This window comes from Myotis myotis, unplaced genomic scaffold, assembly GCF_014108235.1.
Source record: "Myotis myotis isolate mMyoMyo1 unplaced genomic scaffold, mMyoMyo1.p scaffold_m19_p_9, whole genome shotgun sequence".
Classification (NCBI taxonomy): domain Eukaryota; kingdom Metazoa; phylum Chordata; class Mammalia; order Chiroptera; family Vespertilionidae; genus Myotis; species Myotis myotis.
Genome location: NW_023416401.1, coordinates 15,212,587 through 15,225,362, shown reverse-complemented (window position 1 = coordinate 15,225,362; position 12,776 = coordinate 15,212,587). Strand labels below are relative to the sequence as shown.

Genomic DNA, 12,776 nt, shown 5'->3' with positions numbered 1-12,776 from the left:
ATGCAGGATGTATTTTCATTGTTACAAATTGAACATAATTAAAGATAGTGATTAATCACAAAAACAATATGTAATTATATATGTGTTTTCCGATGGTCTTAGGCGACCACTGTGAAAGGATCGTTCGACCCCCAAAGGGGTCACGACCCACAGGTTGAGAACCGCTGCTTTATAGGAATCACTTTAGTAGTAATCTTCCAGATGGTTATCTAGCCCTTGTTTCTTAAAACCCTCCTTTGGTGGACAGTCGTGGTGTGTGTAGGCAGTCCATTCCCTTTCTGTACAACTCCAGTTAGAATGTTAAAGTGTTCTTTCTCTTACTAAATTCTCAGCAAACTTAACTCACTTTATGTTGGTTTTATAAATTGATTTTTAGAGAGAGAGGAAGGGAGAGGGATAAAGAGATAGAAATATTGATGAGTGCCTCCTGCACCTCCCCCTACTGGGGATCAAACCCACAACCCAGGTATGTGCCCTGACCTGGAATTGAACTGTGACCTCCTGGTTCATAGGTCAGTGCTCAACCACTGAGCTACACTAGTTGGAGTGAACTCACTTTAACTTCTATCTTTAACTCTTTGTTTTTTCCATGGAAAAATTACTCCCCCCTCCCCCTACTTCTTGATAACTCTTTTGTCCCATGGCTTTAAACATCTCTGGAAACAACTTCCGCACTTACAGCTCTTTACCTCAGTCTATTTTATTAGTTTCAAACCGAAATATATAACCGCTTACCTGAACTCCCAGTTATATGGCTAATTGTAAAAGTTGTCCCCTTCCTCCATCACCTGTCTGAAACCTGCTCTTCACCTCGCTTTCCCATCTCAATAAGTAGCCTTATCCACCCAGTTGTTTAAGCACCACACTTAGGAGACATTTTTAATACTCCTTGGCCTCATCTCACATATTTGACCTGTCAGCAAATCATGTCTACTCCTTACCTCCAAACTAGATCAAGAGGTTATGTGCTTTCTTTTGCCCAAACTGTTTGAGTAAAATCTGACTTTTTACTGTGACAGCCATGGCTTGCCCACACGACCAGTCTGAATGTTTCAATGTCAAACCACTCCTGCCTCAGCCAGCGCCCTGTTTCCTCTTCCTGGAAAGTTCTTTCAGATCTTTGCAAGTCTGACTTTGGTTGTTAAGTCTAAGTTCTCATAGCATTTCCTTAAAAGGATCCTCCTCTAATTCTCCGATCTGAAATAACATACCTGCCACCCCACCCTTCCCCATTACTCTCTGTTGATTATGTTGTTTTGTTTTCTTCATACTAGTCATCACTAGCTGAAGTTTCTTTTTTATATAATTCAGTAAATATTTATTGAGCACCTGCTATGTGGCAGGTATTGTTGTAGGTGCTGAGGATACCAAAGTGAATAAAACACAAATCCTGACCCTAATGAAAGGTGTTGATTTCTTATATTCATCTTTTCCCATTCAAGATGCAGGTTCCTGCAGGGACCATGTTCATCCAGCTAGCCACCATGACTCAGAGCATTGGTAACAGCTGGTTAAAGTATCAATAAATCAGTAGTGAATTATCTGTTCTTCTATGTAGCCCTTTTCTTCCCTAGGCTAAATAATTCTGCTGTTTTTAGCCTTCCTCAGAAAATAGATTTTAAATTATTTTTTAAAATGGTCTCTCAGTTAAGGACATTTTCTGTTTTGATAGTATTTCTCCAAATTGTGATGCTAAGAATTTACATAATACATAGTATGCCGTCTAATTATTAATGGATAACCCTGTTAATTCACATAATCTGGTATTTCATCTACTCAGTTTTAAATTACTAATGTAAAAACCATCTGTTGTAGAACTTGCACGTGGGAACCTTGTCTGTGCCAGGCAATGGCTTTAATAACCAAGACCGAAGGACTGTAGCTGGATTGCCCTGGGAGTTGTCACCTAGTCTGTTAGTTTAGCAAAAGCTACTTATGAAATGTTACCATGTGTTTGGAGAGAATTGTAGTTTTGAAGAAGTGCTCTGGGTTGTTTCCTTAGTTCTCTTTTTGGTTGGATCTGTTAACCACATGGAACAAGCTACCAGGGTGATTCCATGTGTTTCTTTGACTTAATCATTTTATAACAATGTGATCTTTAATGTATAGAGTAGCATACATCTATGATGTTACATTCGCAGATCTTGTATGCAGATATATTTGGGGGGAGGGGAATTGATAAATAATAGACTTTTTTTTCTTTAAGAATTGCTCTGTTTTGGGAGAGGGGGTCATTTGGAAAGAGGAGTCTGCCTAATCTACTTTTTTGGGCCCAGTTTATAGTTACTTGTTTTATGGCAATTGAATTACAGAATTTCAGAAACAGAGCTTTAACTTTTTGTTACCAGTTTTCCACGAGAGGGTGCTTCAAATTTGCCTTTAAAAACAAAACTTTCCTTAAAATGTACTAAGTGAAAGGCACATTGTCTTTTTTAAAAACAGCATTTTTTGAGTGATTTTTTTCTTAACTTCTTTATAATTTTTTTTATCCAGATGTATATCATACAGTTGGCATCTTAAGTCTTCCTCACTAGGGTAGATGTTTTCAATTTTCAGGTTTAACTTGAATGAAATTAGGTTATATAAGGAAAGTCTGGTTCTGTTAGGCAACTGGAAGTATAATACATTCTTCAACTTTTAAAAATGATGGTTTATTTTAAAATATTTGTGTCTTTTACTAACAGTTCATATATTTCAAAGCAGTTTCAAGTTATATTAATTACATATATGTTGTAAAAAGACTTTGTGTAGTTTAGACAACTATTATTTATTCAGAGTGCATTTTAAATGTCATTTGTTGCAGGAAGTACATTTCTGTGCCTATAGTTAAAAAATGCCTTGAATACCCTGAAGCAGCTTCCATTGGATATTTGGGTCCATTATACTTTCAATACAGACTATAACATATTAACCATTTAGAGCTTTAGATTGTCTTGTGTAACTGTACAGTCTCTTGGTGTTAGTGGATCATTTTTTAATGAAAAGTAAGATTTCTCCCATTTAAAAAAATAACACCTTTTGCCTTCTGTTCTCATTTGTCAGTTTGCGCAAGTTTAAACACTATAACTCAGCTTTGATTTAAAATTATAATCAGAGTTCCACTGATTCATCTATGTTCAGTTCTCTGGTGTGAAAGGTGTAGAGAGAAAGGAGATACCAAGATGTCATTTCACTGGGGTCTTTTGGGGACTTGATCCTAATACATTGTTCTATCGAATAAATATAGATGACAGAAAGGGTCAGACTGAGAAGTTTAGGATTGTGTGGAGGAAGATACATCACTGTATAAAGGGAATTTTAAAATCTTTACAATGGTAATTTGAAAAAAAAGTGAAATATGAGTCTCAGTTATTGCTTTTCAAGAAGCCCCATGCTTTTCATTTGGTTTCAGATAACCTTGGGACTTAACAACTTAGCTTGGTTGACATTTCTTCAGTTTGTGCAGCAGAGGGCGCTATGTATCCACCATAAAAATAAAGCACTGTCAGTTCCTTTGTCAGTGTATTGCCATGTGCTCAGTAACCTTGTTTTATTGAAGCAAATTTGGGAGTGAACTGTGTTTCACTTATTAATGCATTGGTATAGCATTATTTGAACAAGAAATTTTAAAATGTAAGTGTGACATGGGAAAAAGCAAGTGGAATTTTTTGAGTTGATGTCCTTTGAGGAAACTTTCAGAGTAATCATTTGTGGCAGGACTCAAATGAAACATGATTTGGATTTATCCCAACTCTTTGAAGACTTATTTTTATATTTGAGAATTTGAGGGGATGAAAAAAAGGACCACTATAACTGAAAAACCTGTTCATTGTTTATGGTATAGACTTTATAATAGAATTAATATATAGAATTAATATGTAAATAACGGAAAAACATTCACAAATGAAAACAAGGAGCTAAATGGTACTCCAAAGAAGTTAGTTGTTAAGTCCTAAGGGTGGCCCTTCTAATCTGGATTTACACTTTTCTATAGTGAGGAATGGTGGCTTTTTTGTCTATCTTGACACTTCAAAGTAATAACCCTTTGAGCCAAGTAAAGAAAAATAGTTATTGTTATCCTAATCATAATTTTTAAATATATTTGCTATCCTGATCTTATTTATCATCCTTTAATTTTATGTGAAGTTGATTCACTTTGTTTTTTAATTCTTAGGAATTTTTAATTCTTAGTCTTGCATTGCATTAGTTAATATGTCAGTCTCAAAGTCAGATTATCTGAGTTTAAATTGCCTTTCTACCATTTTGTGACTATGGGTAAGTTATCTAATATACCTATGACTCAGTCTTTTCTTCTGAATGTGTAAATAATAATAGAACCTCTCTCCTAGTAGTGTTGTGAGGGTTGAATTAGATACATAATAGAATTTTCCATGGTACTGAGCGCATCCTATCTAATAATAGACAAACATGGTAATTAACTGTACCTCCGACACGCTTCCCATTGGCTAATCAGGGCGATATGCAAATTAACTGCCAACCAAGATGGCGGCCAGCAGCCAGGCAGCTGAAGCGAACAGGAGGCTTGGATGCCCCGGCGATGGAGGAAGCCAAGGTTCCCCGCCTGACGCCATCCAGCTCTGAGCTCTTGAAGCAACAGCTCCAAAAGATACAATGTTTCAATTATAGAAGCTAAAAGATGGCGGTTAATTTGCATATACCGGCTCTGAGCAAAGACTGAAGACAACATGGAAGCCAAGCGCTACCGAAGGGAGCAAAGTAGAGGCCGCCCAGACACAGTAAAGGAGCCAAGGCTGCGGAGGCGGGAGGCAGGAGGCGGGAGGCGGGTGGTGGGAGGGGAAACCCAGCTACAGCAGCTGGGAACGAGAGGGGAAACCCAGGGGGAGTGGCTGCGGGCGGGTTGGGCAAACTCAGCACCAGCGGCTGGGGGCAGGTTGGGCAAATCCAGCAGCAATGGCTGGGGGTGGGTTGGGCAAACCTAGCAGCAGTGTCTGGGGGCGGGTTGGGCAAACCCACCCAGTCGCAGTAGCTGGGGGCGGGTTGGGAAAACCCAGCAGCAGCGGCTGGGGGTGGGTTGGACAAACCTAGCCACAGTGGCTGGGGGCAGGTTGGGCAAACCTAGCCACAGTGGCTGGGGGCAGGTTGGGCAAACTCAGCCGCAGTGGCTGGGGGTGGGAGCAAAGCCCGCCTCAGCAGATTTTGCTCCCTTCTCTGCTTTGCTCCAGCCGCAGGAAGCCCTATTCTTGCAGGAATGTTCCTGCAACAGGCCTCTAGTCCTATCTCATAAAAGAGAAACATGGTAATTAGCGTACGACCGCTACCCTTCCCATTGGCTAATCAGGGCGATATGCAAATTAACTGCCAGCCAAGATGGCGGCCGGCAGCCAGGCAGCTGGAAGCGAACATGAGGCTTGCTTGCTTCAGTGACGGAGGACTCCGATGTTCCCCACCTGCCGCTGCCGGCCTCTGAGCTGCAACTCTAAGCAACTATGTTACAAATATAGAAGCTAAACAAAACCCCAGAAACCTGCTTTAGTCCGCGGGCTTCAGCCAGCAGGATCCCAACATTGTTTCAAATACAGAAGGTAAACAAAGGCCAGAAACCTGTTTTCAGCAGCAGAGGCCTAAGAGCTGGAGCCAGAGCTAAAGCTGGCCCAGAATAAAAAGAAAAAAAGGAGCGGTTGGGAGCTTCAGTCACCCACCAGCCTGAAAACAGCCCTCAGCCCCTCACCCAGACTGGCCAGGCACCCCAGTGGGGACCCCCACCCTGAAGGGTATGTGACCAGCTGCAAACAGCCATCAGCCCCTCATCCAGGCTGGTCAGGCACCCCAGTGGGGACCCCCACCCTGATCCAGGACACCCTTCAGGGCAAACCGGCCAGCCCCCACCCATGCACCAGGCTTCCATCCTATATAGTAAAAGGGTAATATGCCTCCCAGCACCGGGATCAGCGTGACGGGGCAGCGGCCCAAACCCCCTGATCGCCCTGCGGCTCTGTGTGTGAAAGGGGGCGGGGCCACAACCTCCCTATCCGCCCTGCACTGTTCATGATTGGGGAAGGCACCCCAACCCCTGATCGGCCCTGCTCTGTGCCTGATGGGGGGAGCTCCCCAACCCCCTGATTGCCCTGCGGCTCTATGTGTGACAGGGTGCAGCGCCCCAACCCCCAGATCAGCCCTGCTCTGTGTGTGACAGGGTGTGGCGCCCCAAACCCCGCCCCCATGGGCCCTGCTCTGTGTGTACCGGGGTAGAGCCATAACTTCCCCATCAGCCCTGCCCTGAGTGTGACAGTGGCGGCGCCCCAACCCCCTGATCCGCCCTGCTCTGTGTGTGACAGGGGTGGTGCCCCAACTCCCCTATCGGCCCTACTCTGAGGGACGGGGGGAGCTCCCCAACTCCCTAATGGGCCCTGCTCTGTGCGTGACGGGGGAGCTCCCCAACCCCCTGATCGACCCTGCTCTGTGCGTGACAGGGTACGGAGCCCCAACCCCCCCGATGGGTCCTGCTCTGTGCGTGACAGTGGGCAGCGCCCCAACCCCCTGATTGGCCCTGCTCTATGCGTGATGGGGTGGTGCCGCAACCTCCCCATCGACCCTGCCTTGAGTGTTACGGGGCGGTGCCCTAACCCCCCAATCGGCCCTACCCTGATCGTGACTGAGGGTGGCATCACAACCTCCCGATCTGCCCTGCTCTGTGCATGACAGGGGAAGGCGCCCCAACTCCCCAATCGGCCCTGCTCTGAGCCCTACCAGGGGCTGCACCTAGGGATTGGGCCTGCCCTCTGCCACCCGTGAGCAGGCCTAAGCCAGCAGGGCGTTTCTCCCAATGGGTCCCAGACTGCAAGAGGGCATAGGCCGGGCTGAGGGACACCCCCCCCCCCAGTGCACCAATTTTTGTGCACCAGGCCTCTAGTCTATAAAGTGGTAATATGCAAATTAGCCAGGCATCACAACTGGCTCAGGAGGAGCTGCGCACGCAGATTGGTGGGAGGGGACTGCATGCCACCCCCAGCCCCAGCTGACACACATCAGGGGTGGGGGCAGTGGCTAGAGCAAAGCAGCCGGAGTCCTGGGTGCCTGGCGGCAGCTGGAGCAAAACAACCCGGGTCCCGGGTGCCAGAGGGAAGCTGGTGCCGGCAGCCAGGGGAAGGAAGGCCTGTTTTTGCATGTATCTTCATTCATTGGGCCTCTAGTAATAAATAATTCTTGAGGTTGGCTAGCTTTTATGGTTTAGTTTGCTTTACCATCAGGAAGTAAGAATGCTTTCCATTTTTTGACTATGTAGCTGATATTTGGAATCATAATCTATAGTAACATAATGCTAATTAGACTGGACGGCCAAACAGCAGAACGACCGTCTGGACAACCTTCCGGATGAAGCTGGGGTAGCCACGGGGACTGCAAGGGCCAAGCCCCTTGCACAGATTTTGTGCATCAGGCCTCTAGTTTTAGAGATAAGGAAATAATTAACTTATTTCCTTATCTTTACCACTCTAAATTTCAAACATCTTAAAGTTACCGCCTTTAAATTCTCTTTTGAGTGGCTCTTAATTTTAGTAGCATAGGAAGTTATAGAAGAGAACAGTTTGCTCGTTGATTTAATGTTATTCTTTCTGTGTTTTAAAGTAAAGCTTGATATTTTAAAAATATACTATATTTATTTGTCTTATTTTTTTCCTCAAGACATAATACAGTTTATGATATTCAGAATCTTCTGATATGGAAAGAACTTAGTTACTAATCAAATAGTGGTGCCTCCTCAGCTGTTTGTATTTAAGTTAGTTTGGTAGATTAAGTATGCTGCAAAACCTAAAACTACAGACTTATTTTCTCAATGTGCTTGTTTATTTTCTGGGAAATGAGAGAAAGGGCTATAAAACTTTTATGTATTTAGTAAGCACTCAGTAAGTGCTTTTACAATGAATAAATGAACTAGGGTTTTTTTGTGTGTTTTTTTAATGTCATTTTTATCCATTCTTAGGGTTTCCAGGAAAATCTGTTTCCTGTCTAAACTTTCATTGTAAACTCTGGCCATACTGTTATCTACCAATTTGATTGATTTTCCTCAATACAAAACAGAGCCAGGCCCATAAGACCTTCACTTTTTAGCCATAAATTCTTTTTAAGTCTTTATTACTTTAGTTATTTAAATAATGAGAAGGACTTAACTTCATGTGAATAGTTTTCTTTTTAGACATTATTTAAAATCTGATCTTTTGAAAGTTTCTTGAATATTTAATATCAAGAAGTCTTCTCATACTTACTGAAATCTTATAAAGAAAATGTTAATGATTGCTGTATGTTTTTTTAATTAGATAGACAAAATGGAAATTTAAAAACTCTATTAAATATTATTAATTTCAGTAGTATAATCCAAGATCTGCAAATGTCTTGAACTATAATTTTAGAAATAAGTTCTTGTCACTTATGCAAATAACAGGAAAATTTAATTAACTCCTCTTACCCCTTATATATAGGAGATAATTACAGTCAACATTCAGTTTGTTTTATATACACTTTACCTCCTGACTATTTAAGGTAATAGATTTGAATAATCTTCCTGCATTTCCTAATTAAACTTTTAATTTTTTGAAGTGCATTTTTTAAATCCTTACAAGTTTCCTTTACAGGTATTAACTTTAAAAGAGCCATTCATTCCCTTTGCTACTTAAGAGGTACATTTTCTTGAAGCATTAATAGCCTCTTTTCAAAATACATGACTCTATGAACTTGCAAAGCATAATAATGGTTTCATTGTTAGATACTGAATCTTTTATGCCTTATAATTAAGCAGTAATCCTGTTCCTTGAGAGTTTTCTTGTAAGAAGAATAGAAATATACTCTTCATTTGAAAGCAGCGAGGCATAGTTGACATTGGAATTCCAATAATGCCTGTAATGAAATGAGGAAAAGCGGGACTGGGTTTCCTATTAAAAGCAGAGAGCACATTAAATAAACCAAGTGTGATGGCTGATAGCTTTTGATACTGGGATGTCGTGATTCACTAAGGGTGCAGTTTTGAATCAAAGCTTGGTCAGATAGGTTATCTGCTCAAGTGCTGAGTACCATTAAGAATTATACTCATAACAAAACAAAGCATCACTTACATAATTAAATAAAACCAAGGGAGTTTTAGCTATACCTGTACAAATAAGGGTAGAATGGTGTTTGTCTAACAAGGCAGAAAATAAATGGTAACTCCAGAAAGAGAATAAAGCACAAAATGAAGTGCTTAGCTTAGTTGGACAGAGGCTATATACAGGGTTTGCAGTTGTGGGTATATGAAATACAGAGTTTATTCTTGTATTATGATTTATTAATCATTGTATTATGTTCCATATGAACAACTGTAAACCCACCTTTTCCCCACCCTGTATTTAGGTGAAGGCAGTAAAATCCTTAACAGAAGTTGATCATGGACTTTTCACCAAATTCTAGACAATTCAAAGATAGCCTATTCCCTTGAACCTTAAGAGATTAGGAGATGCCTCTGTTTTTATTTTGTTCATTAGGTTCAACATGTAGGTAAGGTCATGTGGTATTTGTCTTTCTCTGACTGGCTTATTTCATGTAGCATCATTATCTCCAGGTCCATCCATGCTGTCACAAAATAAAAACAGAGGCATGGATACATGAAACAGACTCACAGCTGTCAGAGAGGAGGGAGGGAACTGGATGAAAGAAGGCAAAGGGATTAGCCAAAGAATGTATATGCATAACCCATAGACACAGACTACAGAGTGGTGATGGCCAGAGGGAAGGAGGGGTGGGGCTAGGTGGAGGTGGGCAAAAGCGGGGAAGCAGATGTCATAGAGCCAACAATAAAAATAAAGTTAGAGATTAGGAGATGATGCTTTCCCAGGGAGTACTGCAATTACCAAATCTTATTCTAAAACTAGTTTTTTACCTTTTTGGAATCATGGACTTCATTTGGGAATTTGGTGAACTCGAGATTTTCCAAAAACTTGATTTCATTATGTTTAGAGACCTCTGGAGCCTATTTTAGAATTCTGAAATGTGTTTTTCAATTATGAGTAATACACAAAACTGTTTTAAAAAGAAATGAAACCCCCTGTGTTGACATACTACATTTTATAATCTTAAATATGTACCACATAAAACCTGGTATTAACTTCTTGTACATGTTCTTTTCCATAACTAAAAAACAGATTTATGAATTAAATCATGTTACAAACTTGCAAATTTAATCTAGCAACATTAATATGACAAAAGTAAATTGAAGTTGTCACTTGCAGTGTGACGATGGTACGGATAATATAGTGGAAGTTTGAGTTCAGAGTGTTGTTAATATAGCCCATGTGAATATTCTTATACCGCTTTTCTCTACTTGAACCTACTTCATAACCTCCATTGTCAAGATGCTGCCATGTAATTTCAAGGTAGAACTAATCCTGCTTCTATTAGTATCAGCCTGCAACAATTAAAGTTGCCTTGCTGTTGGATACTAACTCAATCACAAACACTGAAATAACACTAAAGTACTACTAGTAAGGTAGCATCCAGGGGATCCAGATTTGGCCTCTTTCGTTGTTATTATTTTTTAATCCTCACCCAAAAATATGTTTCTATTGATTGTAGGGAGAGAGATAAATATCATGTGAGAGAGAAACATCTGTGGGTTCCCTCACCGGGAATCGACCCAACAGCCTTTTAGTGTACAGGACAGTGCTTCATCCAAATGAGCTACCCGGCCATGGCAGCCTTTTTTGTTTTTATTATAGATCTTCATGGAAACGAAGGCAGGAAATTTTAAAACAAAACGACCCATTATAAGAACTTTCAGATTTCTAGAAGAAAATTTCTCACATCAACAATGTTATTGAAAGTTGTCTAAGCTGTAAATGTGAAATTGAGATGACTTTGGTTAAATAAATGCAAAATAGCTACATTGACTCTCCATTATCCCAGGTTTTAGAACTATAACAAAAATAAATGAAACAAGGTTTTTTATTATAAGACTCTTAATGGTTCTTTAACAGTTTAGTGTGGAGAAGAAAGATAAGTAAATAAATAATTTTAATATACACTTAGCTGAAATGTTTGAAAACAAATAGTAGCATCCCTCCCTTATACAACTTCTTGTAAATCACAAGATGTTTATGAATTCTGTGGTGAAGCATTCTCTAAAGTAGCGGTTGCCAACCGGTGGTCCACGGACTACTGGTGATCCGTGAGATCCGAAAGGTTGGTGACTGCTGCTGTAAAGTGAACGAACGATCTTATTCTTACATACCTGATCTGTGAGTTTAGATGACTGCTCCAGGCTTGTCTTCATGGGCAGTGCAGCTGTATTCAGCTCTTGGCTGACATGAACACTGTGCTTGGTTTCTTAGTCTGCAGGTAACGAGTGACACAGATTAGTTGGAAATGTTTCAGAGGAAGCTAACAGTATAATGTGAAATACAAGGGATTTTTTTGGCAGGGGATTGTGGCTTTGTCCTAGAAATACTTAAAAGAAATGGTCTTCTGCTATATGAAGGGTAGCTCGCTTAAATGTTAGCATGAGAAACTTGCTACAAGATACTTATTTATACTAACATCTTGAAGTTGTTCAGGCTTTGCTAACTGGATTATGGAGATCTAAAAGTAGGATTTAAATTTTTAATATTACTGTGGGATGATTTTAAGCATAATTTTAGTTGGATGAATGTGAGTTTAATGAACTAAGATATGCTCTGAAGGCTACTCCCAAGCCTGGGATTAGAGGGTCATCAATTTACTAGACTTTGTCATGAACTGATAGACTTTATGAAGAGAAATCACTTTACCAAATGTATGACATATCCACTTCCTAGTTCCTTAAGATAATTATGGAAACAAATGTGTTTCTTATCAACACCTAGGCAAACTCTTCCACATAGACTTTGGATATATCTTGGGTCGGGATCCGAAGCCTCTTCCTCCTCCAATGAAGCTGAATAAAGAGATGGTGGAAGGCATGGGGGGCACTCAGAGCGAGCAGTACCAGGAGTTCCGGAAGCAGTGCTACACAGCTTTCCTCCACCTGCGAAGGTAAGTGGGTTTGCTCCGCAGAGAGAATTTTGGTAAATTCATTTTATAGAGCAAGAAAAATAGAGTTATTCAAACATCTACTTCAGAAAGTTCCGTTTTCGGTTTCCACTTACTTGCCTCCTTTTTTGCCTTCTCTAGTAAGGCTGCCAGTCTTACTCGGCTGTTGAAACTAATTTCATCAAGATATGCAGGTCTGTCTATTGCCATTTTTGCTTCTAGCATCTTTGGTATAGCTGACCATGTCTCTGTTTCTAAAAACCTTTCTTATATTTGGTGTAGCCCTCTCTTCTGTTTTCTTTGTTCCTTACTGGTCACTTCTTCTTTGCTGGTTCCTGTCCTCTTGTGTCTACCTCTGCACAATGAATGTCTACAGTTTTCATTATCAGTCTGTGGGTTCTGATCTTTTTTCCCTTAACTCTCTCCATAAGCATTTAATCCAGACTTGTAACTTTAAATGGGATCCAAATGCTGATGACATCAAACTAATCCCATCAGCCCTGATAGCTCCTCTGAGATATACCTAACTGCCTACTTGGCATCTTTGCTGAGAATTTAGTAGGCATATCAAACTCAGTATGTCTAAAATGGAATTCTTGATTCCCTGCCCTAAATCCTGTTCTTCATTCATTATTATTTTGATGGGTAACCACGCATTCCCATTTCTTAGGCTAAATCCTCGGAGAGATTCAGTCCCTGTTCTCTCTCCCCACCTCCACGTGTGTGTCACCCACTACACCCCAGAATATAGCTCCATCACTCCATGTTGTTTCTCTTACCCTGGAGTC

The 12,776-nt window shown here is 40.9% G+C and overlaps 1 protein-coding gene across 3 annotated transcripts in view; it reads left to right on the top strand.

Moving 5' to 3' along the window:
- Window positions 1-12,776, top strand: part of PIK3C3 (phosphatidylinositol 3-kinase catalytic subunit type 3) — an 82,141-nt gene that overhangs the window by 58,098 nt on the left and 11,267 nt on the right. For all 3 annotated transcript variants that reach the window (XR_004969926.1, XR_004969925.1, XM_036321924.1), the window contains exon 22: window positions 11,823-11,991. Coding sequence is in view for 1 of the 3 variants with exons in the window: in XM_036321924.1 (XP_036177817.1) it covers window positions 11,823-11,991 (169 nt within the window). In the remaining 2 variants the exon portion in view is untranslated. The remainder of the gene's footprint in view (window positions 1-11,822; window positions 11,992-12,776) is intronic.